The sequence below is a fragment of the Leiobunum rupestre genome, chromosome 8, assembly GCF_980474605.1.
Source record: "Leiobunum rupestre chromosome 8, qqLeiRupe1.1.hap1, whole genome shotgun sequence".
Taxonomy (NCBI): Eukaryota; Metazoa; Arthropoda; class Arachnida; order Opiliones; family Sclerosomatidae; genus Leiobunum; species Leiobunum rupestre.
Window position 1 is genome coordinate 4,501,320 of NC_143391.1, and position 20,962 is coordinate 4,522,281.

Here is a 20,962-nt window from a genome sequence, read left to right on the forward strand (position 1 = left end):
GATCTCTTTGTGGCGCCCCCCCATATGCGGTCGTATATTCGTGATTTAGCTGTAGATAGAGACTGAAGATAGATAACATATATTAATAAATCAAACCTCGAAAAAATTAGTATAGTTGTAGTATGGATAAGGAACAATAAGTTTAACACTGAAATGGAACAATATTTGTTTATTTAAACTAATATGCCGCAGACAACGCGCACGGCACGCATACGTTAAATTCACATCGTAAATTCAGTTAAATCTGAAAAAATAAAAATATAAATTTAAAGAAAAGGCCTAGATAATCTAGGCCTTTTCTTTAAATTTTTATATCTTTATTATTTGCAACTTAGCTTTTGCGCTTGCAAATTTTTTAATTAAGTCAGAATAACACAAGTCCTGGGCAATACCATTTTCTATGGACAAAATTGCAAGATCTGACAGTCTATCCTGACACATGGTTGAACGTAAATAAGTTTTGATTAGTTTTAATTTACTGAAACTTCTTTCTCCTTTAGCAACAGTTACAGGAATTGTGAGCAAAATTCGAATTGCTGTCCACACATTCGGAAATATATCTTGCCAACCATTTTGTTTAATAAGTTGAAGAACGTTTTTTGGTGCTGCTGAGTCAAGCTCTTTAAACCATGGATTCAGGCTTAAAAGTTCATTAACCAATTCACAACCAGATATGTCACATTTTTCTCCATCGGTTAAACTTATCTCTAAATCCGCGCAGGATTTTTCCAATTTGGACTTTTCTGGAAGGTTTTTGATGTTATATAAAAAGGACCATGTCTCATTAAATTTGGAGAGTTGTGTGAATCGAGTGACCAATGCATTCTCAATCATATCGATCATAGGGTAAAATACGTTCATCTTAAACAGTTCTTCTGGATCTGTTGGTGTCTCATCTACGGTCTCGTACTCAAATAATCTCTTCTTTCTTCGGGATCGGACTAGCTTAAAAATAGGATCTATCCCAGCCTGAGAAGCAATTTCCCTAGCTGTTACCAAAGCAGGCTGATAAACCCGGTACTTTTTCACAAATTCCGAGCAGTTCTTTAGCAATTGTGAAGCGTTTGTTAAATCCATATTTTCAGACTGCATAGCCTTACTTACAATGTTTACTTGAAATAATACATCATACCTAGCCACCATTGTAACTATGAATTCAAATTGCTCCATGTTCTGAATCAGGGACAAGGCCTCTGATGCTGCAACTGAGTCGTTCGTTTCTTCATGAAGATCCAGAAGGGCGTCACGATCTGAAGAGTAGTGATAACGAACTACGGCGAGGCTAGAAACTCTACTCTCCCAACGAGTTTCACAAACCTTTTTCAGCGATAGACCTTCTACGTGCTTGGATATCACTTCCCATCACTTTGTTGAGCCCGAGAATATAACAAACAGTCTTTGAAGAAATCCGAACAAAGAAACCGATTTAACTGATGTTTTGGCGGCATCTGCTATTACCAAATTCAAGCTATGACACCCACAGGGATATTGGTTCAGAATTCTGCTTTGGACACCTTTGTTTACTCCTACCATATTGGATCCATTGTCATATCCTTGGCCTCGACAATCATTCATATCTAAATCAAACTCTTGCACAATTTCATCAAGAAAGAGGCCAGTGAGACCAGCTCCCGAAGAGTCACTTACCGGCTTGTAAGCAACAAAACACTCACGCACTTGGACTTCATCTTCATTAGTGTCAACAAAACGCAACGTTAAAGATAGTTGTTCGATGTGACTGACATCAGGGGTGCAATCTAGTATTATGGAGAAGTACTTAGATGACTTTAACATAGTCAAAATCTTATTTCGAACTTCACTTCCAAGCAAACCGATTAACTCGTTTTGAATGCGTTTGCCAAAATAGTGGACATTGGTCTCTTTATTAACAATACGGCGAAGGTGCTCCATCATTACAGGGTCAAATTTTCCTAGCAGTTGCACTAAACCCAAGAAGTTACCATTATTAGGAGTATATAGTGTTTCAGATCCAGAGCTTCCTCTGAACGACAAATTATTGCCGGCTAAAAATAATGCTATGGACATCATTCGTTCGAGGATAGCAACCCATCGTGATTTTTCGTCTTCAATTTGTTTTTGCAAATGCTTGTCTATTCCACTGAAGTTCTTCAATCGAATCGACGCTTCTATCCAACTCTGTATGGCGCGCTGGTGATCTGAGGAAGTTTCGTGAGTTTTGAGACGCACTGATAAGTGTCTCCAGTCGTCAAATCCTTCTTTACCCAAATTAGAGTGGGAATTTCTTATGAATAAACAGCAGCAAAAACAATATACTTTATCAGCAGATATAGAGTAAACAAGCCATCTTCTTTTATAAGTTTCTCCATTTGGCATTACTCTTTGAAAATGCGCATTTGAAAAATGACGTCCATCATTTTTTTTGGATATTTGTCGTTGGTTATTTCGTTACTTACAGGTCCACGAATAATTATTTCATCTCTAGTTCCAGAGTCAACAACCGACCATTTCGTAGATTGGAAATGCGGCGAGATTCCTACGGGCTCCCGTCTAACCTCACGATTAACTAGTTGCGGGAGGCAATGTAATAGCGAGTAGGTTTAGTCTGAAAAATTCAGTTCGGTTCAGTTTTAAATCTCGTAAAAATCGGGACTGGAGGACGAGGCCCGAGGTGTTTCAGCGTAAATTTTCTTTTTTTTAATGATTGGAATTTTATTTTACCAAGGTGTAAACTAAATATGGGAAAATCTTGCCAATTCAAAAGTTGTAAGAACTATCACAATCATCTTTAATCATAAGTTGGGTTAAATTGAAATTGTAGCGAAGTTTATTAATAACGTTGGTGCCTTCAATTGTAAATATGGACAAGTAGGCCTAATGGAATGCTTCATTTGTCATCATTTTTTATTGGATTTACCTTGATTAGAGATCGGCGTTTGAATAAGAAATTATCCAATTAATTATTTTTACTCATAACCGCAAATTATCCAAAAAATATACGAAAAAATCGATTATTTTTGTATGTTAAATCGTTGTTTATTCGTATAAAGTGTTCATAAAAAACAGTTAACCAAACTTTTTATGGTTAATCGAAATTTTGCCGGTTAATTTATTCGTTCCGCCGACCTCTAGCCTTAATTTTTTTCTAAGCAAAGCTGTTTAAAAAGAATAAAAATATAGAAAAACATTTGAAATTAAGCATTTAAAACTTATTTTTACAAAAGGTAAATCAGGAGATTCAATCTCTTCATTGGGCAAAGATATTAATTTTGAAGCGTTTTTTAAAGTTTACCCTTGAAATTATATTTAAAACAAACAATTTATGACTACATCGATGATAATTAAAATTGTAATACTAACCATTCGGCTTTATAGATTCGGGTTGTTTCTTTTGACAATAAGCGTGATCTATTTTTAGCCAGAGGCCCGAACGAGGACACGAGGTCCATATATCGAAGCAGACGAACCTGCTGAAACTTTTCAGACTTCCACCCCCACCTCTCCCACTAGGGAATCGCATGAGACAACGCATTTCGCGTACGTTTCTACCCCCTGGTCTAAAGCCCCATTTTCATGCTCGCTGTTCCACCCCCACCTCTCCCACTAGGGAATCGCATGAGACAACGCATTTCGCGTACGTTTCTACCCCCTGGTCTAAAGCCCCATTTTCATGCTCGCTGGTAGCGGTTAAAAATCGACAAAATCCGCTTCCGCTACACACTTGTTCACTTTCCGCGTCGATCTATTTCAAACAGATATTTTAGCTTTATTTTCACGCTTGCGAGTGTCGGAAGCGAATTTTGATTATTTTTATCCGCTGCCAGCGAGCATGAAAATGGGCCTTAAGCTACGGTCGAAATTGACAATTTTATCTAATTTCACAACAAATACGTTGCTTCAAAAACCACGATCTCCGGTCTGTTCTTCTTTACCACGTCGTTGGTTCTGTTCTATCGAGAATTTGATATTATATTCCGATTAATTTCCCAATGAAAGCGAAACGAGATTACTTCGTGCACGTGGAACGTGGAAGTGAACTAATATAGTAAAGCAAAATACACGAATGGAAATAATATAGTTTGTATAGTTGGGCGTGACTAAATTTAATATATTAATAGCATATATTTTATTGATTTTGTTTACTTACTTAGATATTTTTTTAGGGTGCACAATGATATTTTTAGGCGGCAGCGCGAGGTCAGGCGTTTCGGTCAAAAGTTATTGGTCCCGTCGTCCCGATCCCGTTTCGGCGCCCCCACCTATGACGGCGCCCGGTGCGGTCGCACCATTCGCACCGCCCTAGGGCCAGCGCTACTGTTGCATTAGCAAGCGGACGCAAAACTGCGACCTTCAACAATGCATTCTCGTCTCGCGCCAGACTGCGCGCGCATGCAAGTCCACGAGACATTATGCTCTGTCAAAGGCTGTTTAATATTGTCAACAGAAGACGCCCGGCGTACTTTGATAAAGTTCCTTGATTTTCAGTCCCGTTGCCATTAATGGTAAGCTTAAAGCCTATGGAAAAATTCCGATCTCGGGTTCTTACATAGATATAGGAAATGTATATAAAGGTCTAGATAAATTTCGGGGCGTCTAAGCCTAACATAAAATACGGAATTGACACCTAGCAGACAACGAGGAAGGCACATGACCAAGAGCGCGAGCTCTCTTAGCATTTTAGTACTTACGAGGAGACTACCCGAGGTGATAATCACCGATTTGGTTGAAACTAGGTGGGTATGTAGACCTTATGGTAACATGAAATTTCACCAAGGGAAAAATTGCAATGGGCATTAGTTTTGCCATGGCAACCGAAAATGTTTTTGACAACACAGTATGTATATTTTCTCATTGAAAATAACATGGGAATCTGAGCACTTCTAAGGGTACCCCCCTGTGAAAAATTTTAAAAAAATTTCAAATTTCAAAACCAAAAACAACTAGATCAAAATTGACAAATGAAATGAAATTTATAATATTTTGATGAATTTTGGTCAATTTGATCAAAATATGTAAAAATTGATCCCTTGTTATTTTCAATGGGACAATATACAGACTGTGTTGTCAAAAACATTTTCGGTTGCCATGGAGAAAATAATGCCCATTGCAACTTTTCCCTTGGTGAAATTTCATGTTACCATTATCATAAGGTCTACATACCCACTTAGTTTCAACAAAATCGGTGATTTTCACCTCGGGTAGTCTCCTCGTAAGTGCTTGACCTTTCCGCAGGCCGTAGTCTTTAGACACCATCTGTTGGTGACTTTTAGTATTATTTTTAAGCAGGAGACAATGGCTCTCGCGACGATAGCACGAGCTTTCTTACCGATAGATAGCGCCTTATAAGGATAGCCTGCAGAAATCTTGGAGGAATAGCAGAAATTACGCGTTTCTGCTAGCTGTCACCTCCGTATTCACTTCCTTTGAAATATTTTATCTAGACCTTTATAAACGTTTCCTATATCTATGGGTTCTTAGCTCTAAATTATTCTCAACTCAATGGTATAATCATGGACTAATTAACCAAGGATCCTTGAAATATAGCTTCCCTGACAAGAAAACGTGATGTTAAAACTTAAGCCTTGGACGTATTTATATTTTACAAGCAGACAACAGAGCACGAATTTCAAATGGAAAGAGCCGAATGGCGTAAAAACCAAAATTAATATTTACAATTCCATCACTCACTCCGTAGCTCCTTTAATTTTGTTAAATGAGAATGTGATCAAATGGTGAGATCCATTATTATGTTTCCTTGTTTATGTCGATTTCTAACATTAAGTAGTGCAAAGGTACACTTGTGGTCCAACAGTTTATGATGAAACCCATATGGGTCATATCAGCTGCTACGTAAGATTTGACATCATAAGAAGAATAATGGAAAAGTTTTTTAACCTAAATGTTGTAATGGTTATGGGAGTAACGGATATAGATGATAAAATAATAAATAAAGCCCTGAAAGTGTGTATAATTTGTCACTTTATTGCTCAAAGAATAGCTTGGAATTAATGTCTATGATTTTCAGAGCCAGTCAAGCTTTAAGCAAATTGCAAAGAAGTATGAAGAAGAATTTCAACATGATATGAAATCATTTAGTGTAAAGCCACCAAGTAGTGTGACTAGAGTCACTGAACATATTCCGCAAATAATTAGCTTTATTCAAAACATTATGAATAGTAACTTAAGTTATTTAACACCTACTGGTAAGATTTAATGAATGAATGGAATTTATTGTGGTTAATTCATTTTATTTATAGGAAGTGTTTATTTTGATACTAAACAATTTGGATCATACGGGAGGTTTTTTGAACAGCACGAATGTCTGGAACTAAATGAAATGATGGACCCAAATAAAAAATCAACCAAAGATTTTGCCTTATGGAAAGCGGCGAAGAAAGATGAGCCATTTTGGGAATCTCCTTGGGGAAAGGGTAGACCGGGATGGCATATTGAATGTTCCGCAATGGCAAGGTATTAACTGTTGACTTTGTGAACTTGTGCTTGTCGACTTACTTTATTAAACTTTTATAGTCACATTTTTGGAGAAAATCTTGATATCCACTCAGGAGGCATTGACTTAATGTTTCCTCATCACGAAAATGAAGAATGTCAATCAGTGGCTTATCACAAAAACCACCAGTGGGCAAATTACTGGATTCATACAGGTTAAGCTATTATTTTCTGAACTAGATAAATATTATATTTTATTGAATTTTTAGGTCATTTAAATTTGGCAAATGACACAAAAATGTCCAAATCATTGGGAAATACCTTATCTGCCAAAGATTTCTTAAAAGAGAACTCTGCGAATGATTTTAGAATGTTATGTCTAATGAAACCATATAGAAACAGTTAAGAACCATAATTTGCTCTGTAACTTGCGAATATTGGTTATACTAAAGTTAATGAATTGGTTTTAGATATTGAGCTATCACCAGAAACATTAAAGGCTCCAAAAATGAACATTAATAAAATAAAGAACTTTTTAGATGACTGTGATTCTTACATAAAAGGTTATTTAATTGGAGGAACCATTGATGAGGAGCTGTTTTTTTCCCGGTAATAATCACCCAAATAGTTGTTATGGTGGTTTTTACAAACACTTTGTTAATTATAGGCTAAATGAAGCCAAAACTATAGTCACTGAAAGCTTTAAAGCAAATTTTAATACGCCAAAAGCTATGGATATAGTATTTGAAAAAATGGCAGATTTACAAAAAGTACTTCAAGACACGACACCCACAATGACAGCTAGAAATATACCGCTAGTTGCCATCTACGCTTCTTATATTAAGGAATTCTTTCAAGATTTGGGGATAAATATTCAAGATGAAACCAATGAAGTAAATATAATTTTTCTATCGGGGCAGATTGTGGTTAGCATCCCAGGTGCGAAAACAATGTTGTCTTTATTAATTTGATATTATATAATTAAGAATTTTATATGCAGTGATATTACATATAAATAAATTTGATTGAATACCGTTTGGTTAGCTTAAATGTGAATGTTAACAAAACCGTTTTTGATTATTATGCTTATTGGTCAAAATTTTATGTATAATTAACTGTTTGAAGTGCCCCTCGGTTTGATTGCAGGAATGGCTGTTTTATTTAGTGTTAAATCTCTTATTTTAATTATATTTTATTAGACAGATAAGGAGGTGCAGTTATCAAATATTTTGGATTTTTTGGTCAAATTTAGAAGCAATGTTAGAGAAAGTGCATTAAATTCTATGTCTGAAAGTGAAAAAGAGAACTCTAAGACATTGCTTAAACAGTGCGATGAGATTAGAAACGATCTATTGAGAAGTGGAATACAAATTAAGGTAAAAAATTATCTTTTTAATATTTTCTTATTATAAATTAGTGAAATATGAGTTTTCTTATTGTAAAGTAGCAAAATATTAAATTAGAAATATCATTTTCTAATTATAGGATAGAAGCAAAGGACAATCAACTTGGATCTATGTAAAAGAGTAGATGATGAAAAAATAAATTTAGCTAAATGCTTCAGTCACTTTATTTATCTTATTACTAAAAAGACAGAACTCCATTTACAACCAGAAAATAATTTGTATTGAGACAAATTTAGCACCATAGTAGTTAACAGTAATTAATAGCCAGAATTATTGAAAAAAAAATGGAGGGAGCGGTTTAAATTGCTTATTCACCTCACAAGATAGTTCTTATAAATGAAAAAATATTACATTAAAAATGCCAATTAAAAGTGTCAAGGGGAAAGCATTAGGAAAATGATAAATCCTATACTAATTCTGTATCGCTATTGCGTTTTCAACAATTCAGTCACAAGGCGTAAGATTTGTCAAGTTAATACCTAACTATAAAACCCTACGAACTAAAAACTAAATTAGTCCCTCTAAGATCTTGGATCTTCGAAGTATCTTAAATAACTGCATATGTGTTTAACACTAATAATACTGCACTGATAAATTGCCTAATTCTTGATAATGTTATTGAGAGTTTCTTTGTCTGCTCTCGGCAGGCGCTGAATCCAATTTTTTCCTCCCCTTTAAGAGACCAAGCGAACTATGAGATTCTGCAGAGGTTGGCAGGCTACTTAAACTGAAAGATCTAGAAAAGTGTCTTCCGGGATTTCTAGCAGATATGCTTTGACTGGAACTTGAGGGTCGCGATGAAGAGACACAACCGAAACTAGGTGATCCTGTCACCAATCTATTGTAATCTCTTAATAAGTGCGATCTTGTAAGTTCCAAAGAAGGCTTTGCCGCTTGGATTCTATTTAGTATTGCCTGTAAAAATTGGTATTAGTTAATGATCAGGGCAGCTATGGTATGCGTGAAATACGTACCACATTTTCTATTTCTATTTGTCTCTGCCTCCGTCTACGGTTAACTTGAGATGAGGGTGTGTACAAACCTCTCGATGGAAGAGTAGAATTTGAGGCAAATCCTGGCTTTGATTTTTGTCGAGTCTGTTGAGTTACGATCTTCTTTAATAATCGTTGGTTTTCCTGGTCTATTCTTCTAACTTCGTCATTCGAGAATGACATATTTTTCCGGGTTTTATTGGCAGTAGCTCTATGTAAAAGGGGACGAGAGTGTGCCCCAATTGGCGGAGTAGAGCAATTTCTGGATTTGGATACATTTAAAAACTGATTCTGTTGCACTTCTAGTTTCTTTATAGCTGCCACCAGAACATTCAAATCAATTGGTCCGTTAGATTGATCGGTTGAGGTAGTTTCTATATGATTTTCATCTTCAAATCGTACATTGTCTTTCTTTTTTCGGGAAAAGCTCTCAGGATTTGAAGCGCTATCTTCCGAGTAATCCATTTCTTTATCTAGAGATTTAGTTAGCAGCATTTTAGATCTTTGTTTTGGTTTTTCTATTAACTTGCCGCAAGTTGATTGTGGTCTAGGACTATCGCAAAAATAAGGCGAATGTAAGGGAGTAACATCAGTTATTGATTCGGAATCAGTTAGACCCTCTATAGAATCTTCGCTTATAGAAGATTCTTCATCTAAATCTGACATGGAAATGCTAGACGACTGAGAGCTTGTGCCTCCGCTACTACTAGCTTCATCTGCTTTGCTAATATCCATAAATATACTGTCATTGGACATGCTGCGTTGCTCTGTTAATACTTTAACACTTGACTTCTTTTCTGAAGAAATGTGTTCATTTTCACTTTCTAGTCTCGGAATTACAACATTTGTTTTGATAATTTTACGTGAGTGTTTCAAATTTTCTCCAAACTTTGAGGAATCTTTTTGCAATAAACTTGGTTGTTCGTGGGTATGTCTATTTTGCTTTAGACTTTTCTTTTTTGGGTACGAATCAGTTTTATGGGCAGTCTTGGATGTAGATGGTAAAGAGTTGACCAACTGAGAACCTCTTTGGTCTTGTATTTCTTCTTTAAGCTCATTTTGAGAAAAGTTCTTAAACTCTGGCCCCTCTTGTTTAGCCTCCAGAAGCAATCTGGGGCTTCTGGGCCTACTATCGAAGAAGTCAAAGTCTATTTCCCCCTGAATTTCTAAATCATTTTCACTATGACCCAATCCAACTTTAACAGACATTTTACCAACTAAATTAAGTACATAACTATTACGTAGTTTCGCAGTAAGTTATAAAGTTCATTTCGTGGAGTCTCAAAAACATTTTACACCAAAGGGTCAATATTTTGTTCTTTCGTCTGCTGTGACGTGCTGTCCGCGACAAGAGAAACAAGATTGTCAAGCTCTAAATTAACTTCACAATCAAATTGACGGCTTTTAAAAATCATTTTGCGCGTGAAAATACCTCTACATGTTATGGTCAAAAAAGCTCGCAAAGAAGGCTGTGTGCCCAAGACATGTAACTGTAGTGTCGCGCGCTAAAACGTCATTTCAAAATCCGTCAATTATATTTACTTGAAACAGGGCCGGCGTTAGGGCAAGGGGAGCGAGGCGACCGCCTAGGGCCCCGCGCATCACAGTGCTTTCCGGGGGCCCCGCTTTCAGTGTCAAACCTTTTGGGCTACAATAGGTGGTTTTTTTTCGCCTGTTCTGGGTTTTTTGAGCAGGTTAAAAAGTGTAGCTATATGACGTCATTTTACTACAATTCTGTCTTGACGAAAAAAACGAGTTGGAGTAGAAAGGGAGTATTTAAAGGTTAAAGGTTATTTATAAAAAGTTTCCCCATCATATTTTCGTGAAACGAAATTTAAGCAGACGACAAAACTAGATTACTCCCTCTACACCTCCTTTCGAGGAGGAGTAAAAAGTGTAACCCTAATACTCCGGAACAAGCGAACAAAATTCGGGACAGGGTAAATCTTACCCCGAGAACAGGCGAATAAAACGTTTTAGGGTAAAAAGTTTACACTTTTTGTCCCCGGACAAGCAAAAAAAACCACCTAATCTCACCTCTTACTGCCTAGGGCCCCGCACACCGTAACACCGGGCCTGACTAGAAAATATAAATTACACAATTTAATCAAATAGGTGGAATAGCTTGTTTAAACGGAGAAATTAAGAGTTTGAACTGTCATCCAGGGCCGTAACCAGGGCGGGGGGGGCGGTCGGGCCGTGCCCACCCTGGACCGTATGGTTGTATGTACAATTTTTTATTTTTTTTTATTTGTTTCCATTGCGTGCCCACCCTGAAATCAAATCCTGGTTAAGGTGCTGCTGTCATCACGCACAATACAAGGGTGATCATCCTTGCGCAGGGCCATGCTTAGAGGTCTCGCGGCCCCGGTCGAAATGCATGGGCGAAACTGAGTGTGGTAAATTTTTTAGCGGCAATGGGCGACGGCCCGGCTCGCCCCCCCACTTTATCTATTTACTAAAGAAACGTCTAAGTGTTTTTCTACACTCGTTACATGTTGCGGTGGAAATTATTTTATACATTGCTTTAATGAGAAAATCTAAGCTATTAATTTTTTCTATAATTATTAGTTAAGCAATGAAATCACATTAAATTATAAGGAAACCCAGAAAAAGGCAAACAAAAATTTGAAAAAACCGCGCATGGTCAAAAGAAACAACACGACAGACCACTAATCACCAATCAATGAGGGGTATTGGATATTAACCAATAAGAATTCAGAATAAGTGATGATGAAACGCGCGTGTTATGCTAAAGAACTTTCTAGAAATTTCTCTTTCTTTCCCGAGCACGTTAGCGGTCCGAGAGATTGTCTGTTGTCTGTCGGTGACTCGGTGTTCCTTTATTGTGTGGTGGTCGTTCATTAGAAACCAAATTCTATTTTACTGTTTTATCGTGTACTATAATAATTAGAAAGGAAAAATGTCCGTTATCGGTTTCGATTTTGGTAACGAAAATTGTTTTATAGCGGTTGCTAGAGCCGGAGGAATCGAAACATTAGCGAACGAATACAGTCAAAGAGTTACTCCGTAAGTATTGCCAAGGCTTGAAAACGCGGCTTCGGCATTATCTACCACCACCCCAATCCAAATGGCCCCAATAGAAGATTCTAGTCTCTTGACTGCATCAAAAAAATATCCTATTACTGAACATTAGGGAAATAGTTTTATTCATTTTAGGAACTTCCCTCTTGCTTGCTAGAACCATGATAGATCTGTAATACTGAAAATTAAAACTAACTTTTTCCAGTTCATATGTAGCTTTTGGAGACAGATCCCGTGATTTGGGTGTTTCTGCAAAAAACAAACAAGTTACTAATTTGAAAAATACAGTATATGGATTCAAACGGTTAATTGGTCGGAAGTTCAGAGATCCAGCTGTACAGCAAGAAGTAACCTATTTACCTTTCACTGTTTGTGAACTACCCGGGGATAACATAGGAATTAAAGTATGTAATATTTTTTAACTTTGTTTTAAGTTCCGCATGCTTAAGACTTCTTTTTTACAGGTAAGGTATTTAAATGAAGACACAACATTTTCCGTACAGCAGATCACTGCTATGCTGCTGACTAAGTTAAAAGAAATAGCTGAATCTAATTTAAAAATTAAAGTTACTGACTGTGTTATATCTGTGGGTATTTTAGTAATATTTTAATTTCATAATTGAAGCCTAAAGCTAATTATCCATTCAATATATTTTAGGTACCAACTTTCTTCACTGATGCTGAGAGAAGAGCTTTACTCGAATCAGCCCAAATTGCCGGACTTGATGTATTAAGGCTCATGAACGAGCCAACGGCAGTTGCACTGTCTTACGGTTTTTATAAACAAGATTTGCCTGAGGAGAAGCCACGCAATATAGTTTTCATGGATATGGGCCATTCTTCTTTGCAAATAACTGCTTGCGCTTTCACAAAAGGAAAATTAAAAGTATTATATTCAACATTGTATTATAAATTACTTCCTTTACAGAGCTTAAATTATTACCTTTTTTAATTTTCAGATTTTAGCAACAGTTTGGGAGGCCAATGTTGGAGGAAGGGATTTTGACAATGCTATAGTTCGTTACTTTGCGGATGATTTCCGTGCTAGGTATAATCTTGATGTGATGAATAATCGCCGGGCTGTCATAAGATTATTGACAGAGTCTGAAAAACTGAAAAAACAAATGAGTGCTAACACTAATAAACTGCCCTTAAATATTGAGTGCTTCATGGAAGATAAAGATGTGGCTGGAAGATTGTGCCGGTAATAATAATTGTTTAGAAATTTAGTTGGCTTTGGTTCTTAACTTTTTCTTTCTCATTTATTTAGAGATGATTTTGAGAAAATGTGCGAGAACCTTCTATCAAAAGTTGAACATACCATGAGGAAGATATTAACAGAAGCTAGTAAGATCTTAAAGAAATTTGATCTTATCTCATATTGGTACTTGAGAGTCGTAAATAATCATATTTTTTAGAGCTTAAACTTGAGGAGATAGAAGCTGTGGAATTAGTCGGCGGATCAACGCGGATTCCAGCCATAAAGCGACTCATTCAGACTGTTTTTGGCAAAGAGCCAAGTACAACTCTTAACTTGGACGAAGCCGTAGCACGCGGGTGTGCTTTGCAATGCGCCATGCTTTCTCCGGCTTTCAAAGTTAGGGATTTCGAAATCAGCGACATCCAACCGTACCCCATCAAGTTGCTTTGGAATGCAGACAAAGCTGAAAATGGAGAAATGGAAGTTTTCCCCAGATATCACAAAATACCATTTTACAAGAAGTTAACTTTCATGAGAACAGAACCATTCACTGTTCAAGGAAAATACTCGGATAATGCAAACATTCCATTTCCTCTTAACAACCACTTAGGTTTGTATTTTTATTTAAAAGACCTTAAATTAAAATAGTTAAGAATTTTTGGCTGCTAATGAGTAGAATCCTGACATTCCGTGGTTATTAAGGGATAATCTAATTTGCTAAGAAATAAATCTAATACCATGTGTAGTGATTATAATATTTGAAAAATTTACTTAATGGGCAATGAAAAAGATAATTTATTTTAATTACAGGTAGTTACCTAGTTCAAAAGGTTACTCCTACTGCGGAGGGTGAAAGTTCTAAAGTGGAGGTCAAAGTTCACATCAATATTCATGGAATATTTGGTGTTAGCTCTGCTACACTTTACGAAAAGGTTACAGCTAGCGAGCAAAATGAAAGTCAAGGAAGTGAACCGATGGATGATCAGGAACAAGCTGGTACTGAGCCCAACAATAAAAACCAGACTTCACCCAAAAAATCGAAGGAAGACGATGTGAAACCGAATGGGGAAATCAACAATGCCGATGAAGAAATGGATAAGGACCAAAGCCAATCATCTCAAAAGAAAAACAAAATTAAAACGAAGTCTATCAAGTTGCCAATTGAAGCTGATTTGCCTCAGCTTTCCCAAACCGAGCTGAACAATTTTGTTCAAGCTGAGGCAAATATGATTCAACAAGATCGTATGGAAAAGGAAAAGGCAGATGCCAAAAACGCTGTTGAAGAATATGTATACGAAATGAGAGATAAACTGAGTGATTCTCTTGAGAAATATGTTTCGGAAGCTGTAGGTATCCTAAAATGAAACAAATTATCAGTATTGAGCTAATTGTTTAATTTCCAATTTTAAGGATAAGGAAGCATTTATGAATCTCTTAAATGACACCGAAAATTGGCTCTATGATGAAGGAGAAGATCAATCTAAGAGTGTCTACCTTGAAAAACATTCTCAATTAAAAGTGGGTTGAGAAAAATTAACACTTGAATTGAAATTTAGACATGATGGCTAATATTGTAATTTAACTGATTTGTGATACTGATCCCAATTTTGAGTTTAAATTATACTGGTTTTCTTACTGCTATGGCAAATTGATACCAATATAGGGCTGTGCGAGTAGTGGTTTTAGCCAATCTAGTCTGGTACCGAGTATCTGAATTTTTTTCGACGAGTATTGAGTCGGGTAATCAAGTACTAGAGTAGTTGAGAAAAACGTTTGGGTACTCTCTCAAGTTTTTTTTTTCGGGTAATTTTTTTTAATTATCCATAATGGTATACTTGATTATTCATAACTGAAACTTGATATATGATAATTCATAACTTAACAATTCATAGATAAGTTGACTGATTAACTGGATTAAAACATTTAAACTACTAAATTTATACGAATTCAGCAAGGCGGCTTATTCTAATACCAGAGTATGTAAATTTTCGACACTCAATCAACGAGTATTGCATTTCTCTTAATAGAGTTACGATTTGGGGTACCCAACCTAAGAACTTGTCGGGTACTCTATGATGATCGAGTACTCGCGCAGCCCAATACCAATACAGTTTTTTCTCTTGATTATCAACCTTTTGATAGTTCTAATGAATTGGTAAAATTTCAATATTGGTAACTGATATCGTGTCGTATTAGTTAGATCCTGTCACCAAAATTACTCTTTTGTTTAGAAAATTGGGCAACCTATTGTTGATAGAATGAGAGAATCTGAAGAAAGGCCACTAGCAATTGAAGAATTTGGACGTTCTTTGCAGTTAGTTAGGAAAGCGGTTCAATTATATAATTCAAAAGATGAACAATACATTCATATTGAGGAACCTGAAATGGGAAAGGTACACCTATAAATTTTTCCAATTATGGGCTGAAATAATGTTATTTCTCTTTTATAGGTTCGTAAAGCCTTAGATGAGAAACAAGAATGGTTTGATAAGCAAGTTGGTGCTTTAAATTCCTGCAATTTACATCACAATCCTCCCGTCTTGGTGTCCCAAATCCGACAAGAGAAAGAGGTAAATAAATGAATTTTGAATTTTTTTTTATTATAACTTATTATTAATTTTCTCAATTTTGCCTTTTTTACCAGTTATTCGAATCAACAGTGAAATCGGTTTTGAATAAACCTAAACCAAAAGTAGAATTACCTCCGGATAATAATGGTACAGCGGATGCAGGTAGTGGTGAGGATGGAAATAAGACCAATGAGTCTCCTTCAAAGAACAATGAAAGTCAATCGCAAAGTCAGTCCCAAGAGACGATGGAAACTGATTAAAAGTTTTAATCTTAAGTTTTTTGCCGTCTTCGAAGCTTTTTAACTTAGTTCGTGATTGGTAAAGAAAAAATTACAAACTAAACACAGTTGAAAGTGGATGGCAAAATTATTCGCGTTTAACATAAAAAATGCTTAACATTATTCCTAATAACCAAAAAAATTCAGAATCTGTGTAAAACTAAAACCTATATGGGTATTGTATAAAAAGGTCCAGTTATTAAAGCATTAACCAAATGCATTCCGTCAAGACAAAGTTGAAAATTATATAAATCAAAGAGCAGCGTATTGTTGAGTTCAAGACTACCTAGACAGTTACTAAAAAATGACTGCACTTTCTTTTCAATGTTAGGAAACACGAGTAACCATAACAGTGCTTACAAAGCGCATTTTTTGTTTTGTTTTTACACGTTTATTTAATTTTTGAAAGAAAAAATGTCAAAATTTCGTGATAAAATTTTTAGTCCACACAGAAAATGAAAATTTGTGTAAAATATCTTTTGAAGGAAGATATTTTTGGTTTAAAGGAGAAGATAATAGTTAAACAAAATAAATTAACAAATTTGATTGCTCTAATTTTTTTTAACTTTTAATTTATTTTGTCGCCTTGGAATAATTATTTCGTATTTTCTTTTCACAATAAATTGTTGACATTTAATTTATCTTTAATTATTGCGAAATGGGGCGAAAATTAGGGATTTAAAGACCGGTCACGCTACCCCACTACCAACTTTTTAATAGAAGTTAATCCCGAAGTTGGACGTTTATTGCTGAACATGTGACAAAAACGTCATTGGCTAAATATGTTGTTCACCTAATGGCGGATACATTTCAGGTAAATGTTCTTTTCCCCCCGGAAGACGGGAAGAGGCGTTTTGGATTTTCATAATTAGTGTTAAGCCTGTGTTAAATACGAATAATTATCTTTTTATTTTTGCTAATATAAATTAGCAACGTTGCTAATTATAACATCATTATCTTAATACTAGTTTACTGAAAAAGAAGAATAGTCCAAGGCTTAATGCATTTTATTTATGAGCATGACAAATAATCAAGTGGGGTCCTTAGGGTGATTGTGGCTCTTTACGTTGAATATTTAAAGTGAATATTTTAAAACAATTTTCAGGTTAAAGTTTTGTATGATTTTGAGGCGCAACCAACTTCAGGGGAATTAAGTATATTCACTAATGAAATATTAAGAGTAACACGACAGGTTGGTTTATTATGATTGTTATTGTACCATTCATACAATTTAATTCAGATAAATTTAAAATTTTAGGATGTTGGAGAAGGATGGTGGGAAGGTGTGAACAGTCGGGGAGAAGTGGGACTTTTTCCCGCTGGTTATGTGGAACCTTACACCCCAACATCCCCTCCTCCCCCATCGATGCCTCCACCTCCTTTACCAGATGCTTACGTAGCGGAAACACAAAGACAAACGTCGTCCAACTACGATGCAGGAAATGACTGGGATGATGATTGGGACGATGACGACAATGATTCTACATATAGTGGACATGTATGAAGTTCTGTTTAATTATTCATTAATTACTTAACTAATTACAAACTTTGAACCACTTCTTTAGGACACTCAGAGTGCTGTGGCACCTTACCGAGGTGCGGAAGTATCGGACATGCATACGACAACAATGAAAAATGAGGGTTTCAAAAGTGACACTTTAGGAAAGGCACCTGTTAGGAGAAATTTTAATAGGTATTTTACTTTTTAACTGAGCGAGCACTAAATACCCTTGTCCAATTAATTGCATTAATTTAAGTAAAAATGCCTTGATATTTGAAACGAAAGTCAAATAGTATACTTGTCTGAGACAATTATATTTTGGTTGCAATTTGCACAATTTTTAGTATAAAATACAATAGCCTTCAGAAGCGCACGAAAGTATCTCTACCTAGGTTGCAGTTTTGCATCAAAAATGCTTAAATATGCTTTTAATTATTTGGGTTTAAAAACTTTAAATAGTCAGGCTTAGTTTATAATATTGTATCTTTATAAAATAATTTTTTGCGGTCTCATTGTTAAGTACCTTTTTTGTCATATATCAATAGAAAAGTAATGAATTTTTTTTCTAGGTTTTCAACTTTTGTGAAATCTGGAGGAGAGTCATTTATTTTAGGAAATACAAAAATTAACGTACCCTCTGAGTGCTTTGTTACTATACTGGTAAATTAAAAATTCAGGTGGTTGGTTCTTAAATATGTGACGATTGATTTTTGAAATAGGATACTGGCTCAGAAATAATCTGGGAGCCAAGTAGTAATCCTTATACTTGTCAAATAGCGTCTCCTAAAAAGGAATCTAAATTAAAAGGCCTTAAAAGCTATATTGCATATCAAATAACACCATCGGTAATATAACTTTATTGCACAAATTTCACGTAAATTTTGAATAATTAATATTACCTAATGTGTGTTAGTTCAACAACATCCAAACAAGTCGAAGGTACAAACATTTTGATTGGTTACACGAACGTTTAGAGTCTAAATTTACATTAATACCAGTTCCTCCATTACCTGAGAAACAAGTCACTGGTATTTTTCCTTTTTAATATTTTTTTCAAGGTTTTAAATACCTAACTATACGTTTACCTTTTTATGACAGGCCGTTACCAGGAAGATTTTATAACTCGGCGTATGACTCAATTACAATCGTGGGTGACGAGAATATGTAATCATCCGGTTTTGTCCAAAAGTGATGTTTGGATGCATTTCTTGACGTGCAACGATGAAAAAAGGTGGAAAGCGGGGAAACGTAGGGCAGAGAAAGACGAACTGCAGGGAGCCTCGTTTTGTCACGCAATAAAAGCACCACAAGCGCCTTTGGACCTCGGCACTGTGTAAAGAGATGACCATTAGTTGAGAATTGTTAAGTTTAAATTTCTGCACGTAATTTTATTTCTATTCGTTATTTTTTATTAGAGAGAGGCAAACTGATAATTTTGGAAAATTCACCCTTAAAATGGATGAAAGCGTAAAAGCTCTTCATGCCCTTTGTTTGGATCAGACCAAAAAGTTTCAAGGCCGTAAGAAGAACATAAATTTGTATTTTTTGCTTAAAAAAATAAATTTTAATTTAATTTTATAGCTTATAAAAGAGAATTTGAAAAAGTAGCTTTTGCTATTAAAGATTTAGGAGCTGCTTTTGATTTGGAGGAAAAAGAACGTATGATACTGATTATTTTTCATTTTCCTTTTTTAACATTGAAATTGACATTTCAGATTATTCCGAATTAAAAGAAGCTGTAAAAAGTACAGGAGAAACATATGATAAAATAGGAAAACTTTACGAAGAACAGGTATAAATGCATACCAGAAAATTATATTTAATAAAAGTCCAAAATTTGTTTTAATGTGCTTTTAGCCTAAGAATGATTATGATCATTTGTGTGATATGATGCACGAATACAAAGGAATGTTGGCCTCGTGGCCAGATATTTTGCACGTCCATAAGGGTGCCTTGAGTAAAAAAAGAGAATATAAAAAATTAGGAGAGGAAGGAAAAGTATCGAATGAATCGGTAGTTGCTGCTGTTTCTCAAAGAACGGAAGTGGTATCTTACGCAACTTTGGCGGAAATGTCGCACTTTCAACATGAGCAAGTGCGGGACTTTAAATACATTATGCAAGTTTTCCTAACGGGACAAATTAATTTTTATAATAAGGTATTTTGAAACAACTTCATTCTTATCACTCACAAAATTTATAAAAAAAATTACTTTTTAAGATTGCCAGTGAACTACAGGATGCTCTCGCTAAATACGATTCTGTTACCACGGATTAGTAACTCATCATTATGAAAATTTAGTCTATATAGAATTTATACAAATTATGAAAGACAAATTATATTTCATCGTGTTATGCTACACATAATACGTCTTCCTAAAATAATACACTACAGCATTCCTTTATTTTTAAATAGATAAAATGTATTATTCTTTTTCAAAAAATCTATAACAAATATTTCCTATTTATTCTTGAAAGAATTTTTCTCTTTTAAAGTGTATTGATTTCTAATTTTAATCAAAAAATTGTTAAGCTCTGTGTATTGAGAAAATTTATTGGCTTTTCCAACGGTATATTTTTGATTAATGATACTGAAATTGTGAAAGATATTTTGCTTTACTAACAAATAAAATATACAAAGGAGAAATAGAAAATGCTTCAATAAATAAATTGCCTAAGCATATGGGAGAAGTTACTGACTATTCACGCATTAAGTTAAACAAAACAGTTTATTTAAATTATTTTTATTATCTTAATTTTTTTCAATTATCATAAATTTATAACTAGGACCAAGTTTAATGCCTATACGAGAATTTACAAGAATTACTGTGGAATAGAGGCACAAATATATGAAACACTAAGAAGAAGGGATGCACCGATACATCGGCCTATTTTTCTAGAAGAAAAAATTTAAAAATAAGAAAATTCTCGATTAACTAACTAATGATAATATTTTATTTAATTGGCCATGTCACGTACGCCAGACTTCAGAAGCGAGATCATACCTTTTTTAGACATGGAGTTATAATTAAAAAAACGATATTCGATTTGTAATAGAAAATATGTATCACGAAAAATTATAATAAAATGGTATGACTGAGCCCTCTTTTTCAATGATTTTATCATATGCACTACTGTTATGATAGATAACTTTGTTAAAATCGTCCAATAATAGCGCCGGTATATCGGCTGTATCCATATAGGCAAAGATAATTTAAAGGGAATATAACCCGCAAAGCAATCTTTACGGAACACCCCTTCAATTTTCTAATTTTCCTTGTACAGTGGCACCAAACAGTTTTAAAGCCAAAGGCAAGAGCGGCCAGAGCTGCAAACGTTGGTGTTCCACACCAAATACCTGAGGTTATATTCCCTTTAAACTCGTACCCTAGATTCGAATTCTGAGAGCTTTCCCATTGAGGGGTTTTGTTACGAAGCGTTTACCCTTTTCCGGCACGTGACCTCAGAAAAATCGGGCTCCATCGGTTGCGGTAAGGCGCAAACCATGGAGCGATTTTTTTTTGAGTTCCAGCGGGAAATGG

At 35.2% G+C, this 20,962-nt stretch overlaps 5 protein-coding genes across 8 annotated transcripts; 3 read left to right on the forward strand and 2 right to left on the reverse strand.

Moving 5' to 3' along the window:
- Positions 1–309: 309 nt before the first annotated feature.
- LOC149932049 (zinc finger MYM-type protein 1-like) lies at positions 310–2,355 on the reverse strand. Its single transcript, XM_090157080.1, has 3 exons — positions 1,459–2,355; positions 1,318–1,396; positions 310–1,250 (listed from the first exon to the last, which is right to left on the reverse strand). The coding sequence occupies exons 1-3, from the start codon at positions 2,353–2,355 to the stop codon at positions 310–312; spliced, it is 1,917 nt and encodes a 638-aa protein (XP_090013206.1).
- A 2,087-nt stretch (positions 2,356–4,442) lies between these two features.
- Positions 4,443–7,994, forward strand: CysRS-m (cysteine--tRNA ligase-like protein, mitochondrial). Of its 3 annotated transcripts, XM_090156772.1 has the most exons (11): positions 4,443–4,481; positions 5,524–5,711; positions 5,772–5,940; positions 6,005–6,182; positions 6,237–6,450; positions 6,511–6,644; positions 6,699–6,830; positions 6,900–7,038; positions 7,097–7,322; positions 7,629–7,805; positions 7,915–7,994. In XM_090156772.1, the coding sequence occupies exons 2-11, from the start codon at positions 5,545–5,547 to the stop codon at positions 7,957–7,959; spliced, it is 1,581 nt and encodes a 526-aa protein (XP_090012898.1). In that variant the 5' UTR covers positions 4,443–4,481; positions 5,524–5,544; the 3' UTR covers positions 7,960–7,994. The 3 variants fall into 3 exon arrangements, with proteins under 3 accessions (XP_090012898.1, XP_090012899.1, XP_090012900.1); XM_090156773.1 differs by lacking the exon at positions 4,443–4,481 and having other exon boundaries at positions 5,581–5,711; positions 5,765–5,940; XM_090156774.1 differs by lacking the exons at positions 4,443–4,481; positions 5,772–5,940 and having other exon boundaries at positions 5,611–5,711.
- Positions 7,995–8,071: 77 nt separating this feature from the next.
- On the reverse strand, positions 8,072–11,149 carry LOC149932051 (uncharacterized). Its single transcript, XM_090156775.1, has 3 exons — positions 10,370–11,149; positions 8,810–10,165; positions 8,072–8,750 (listed from the first exon to the last, which is right to left on the reverse strand). The coding sequence occupies exons 2-3, from the start codon at positions 10,034–10,036 to the stop codon at positions 8,451–8,453; spliced, it is 1,527 nt and encodes a 508-aa protein (XP_090012901.1). The 5' UTR covers positions 10,037–10,165; positions 10,370–11,149; the 3' UTR covers positions 8,072–8,450.
- Positions 11,150–11,597: 448 nt separating this feature from the next.
- On the forward strand, positions 11,598–16,558 carry Hsp110 (heat shock protein 70Cb). The gene is made up of 12 exons (XM_090156771.1): positions 11,598–11,857; positions 12,078–12,276; positions 12,337–12,459; positions 12,531–12,758; positions 12,832–13,076; positions 13,143–13,219; positions 13,291–13,683; positions 13,884–14,419; positions 14,484–14,591; positions 15,305–15,466; positions 15,524–15,643; positions 15,718–16,558. Exons 1-12 carry the CDS (start codon positions 11,751–11,753, stop codon positions 15,901–15,903), a joined length of 2,484 nt encoding a protein of 827 aa, XP_090012897.1. The 5' UTR covers positions 11,598–11,750; the 3' UTR covers positions 15,904–16,558.
- A 62-nt stretch (positions 16,559–16,620) lies between these two features.
- On the forward strand, positions 16,621–20,052 carry SH3PX1 (sorting nexin 33-like protein SH3PX1). 2 transcript variants are annotated; one of them, XM_090156543.1, is made up of 13 exons: positions 16,621–16,735; positions 17,027–17,113; positions 17,180–17,419; positions 17,487–17,614; positions 17,992–18,082; positions 18,142–18,267; positions 18,336–18,450; positions 18,521–18,755; positions 18,838–18,941; positions 19,004–19,081; positions 19,138–19,214; positions 19,280–19,579; positions 19,642–20,052. In XM_090156543.1, exons 1-13 carry the CDS (start codon positions 16,718–16,720, stop codon positions 19,696–19,698), a joined length of 1,656 nt encoding a protein of 551 aa, XP_090012669.1. In that variant the 5' UTR covers positions 16,621–16,717; the 3' UTR covers positions 19,699–20,052. The 2 variants fall into 2 exon arrangements, with proteins under 2 accessions (XP_090012669.1, XP_090012668.1); XM_090156542.1 differs by lacking the exon at positions 16,621–16,735 and adding an exon at positions 16,752–16,955.
- The last annotated feature ends 910 nt before the right edge of the window (positions 20,053–20,962 follow it).

Excerpts from the sequence above, each read along its gene's own strand:
- LOC149932049 (XM_090157080.1), bottom strand. The coding sequence starts at position 2,355 with ATGCCAAATGGAGAAACTTATAAAAGAAGATGGCTTGTTTACTCTATA. Across the intron at positions 1,397-1,458 it reads GGTGTCATAGCTTGAATTTG|ACTGTTTGTTATATTCTCGG; the intron begins GTAATAGCAGAT and ends ATTTCTTCAAAG. Across the intron at positions 1,251-1,317 it reads AAGGTCTATCGCTGAAAAAG|ATCGTGACGCCCTTCTGGAT; the intron begins GTTTGTGAAACT and ends ACTACTCTTCAG.
- CysRS-m (XM_090156772.1), top strand. The coding sequence starts at position 5,545 with ATGTTAAAACTTAAGCCTTGGACGTATTTATATTTTACAAGCAGACAA. Across the intron at positions 6,645-6,698 it reads AAATTACTGGATTCATACAG|GTCATTTAAATTTGGCAAAT; the intron begins GTTAAGCTATTA and ends TTGAATTTTTAG. Across the intron at positions 7,039-7,096 it reads GAGGAGCTGTTTTTTTCCCG|GCTAAATGAAGCCAAAACTA; the intron begins GTAATAATCACC and ends TGTTAATTATAG.
- LOC149932051 (XM_090156775.1), bottom strand. The coding sequence starts at position 10,036 with ATGTCTGTTAAAGTTGGATTGGGTCATAGTGAAAATGATTTAGAAATT. Across the intron at positions 8,751-8,809 it reads AAATAGAAATAGAAAATGTG|GCAATACTAAATAGAATCCA; the intron begins GTACGTATTTCA and ends CAATTTTTACAG.
- Hsp110 (XM_090156771.1), top strand. The coding sequence starts at position 11,751 with ATGTCCGTTATCGGTTTCGATTTTGGTAACGAAAATTGTTTTATAGCG. Across the intron at positions 11,858-12,077 it reads TACAGTCAAAGAGTTACTCC|TTCATATGTAGCTTTTGGAG; the intron begins GTAAGTATTGCC and ends AACTTTTTCCAG. Across the intron at positions 15,644-15,717 it reads AAATCCGACAAGAGAAAGAG|TTATTCGAATCAACAGTGAA; the intron begins GTAAATAAATGA and ends CTTTTTTACCAG.
- SH3PX1 (XM_090156542.1), top strand. The coding sequence starts at position 16,935 with ATGAGCATGACAAATAATCAA. Across the intron at positions 18,942-19,003 it reads GACCAAAAAGTTTCAAGGCC|CTTATAAAAGAGAATTTGAA; the intron begins GTAAGAAGAACA and ends TTAATTTTATAG. Across the intron at positions 19,580-19,641 it reads AAATTAATTTTTATAATAAG|ATTGCCAGTGAACTACAGGA; the intron begins GTATTTTGAAAC and ends TTACTTTTTAAG.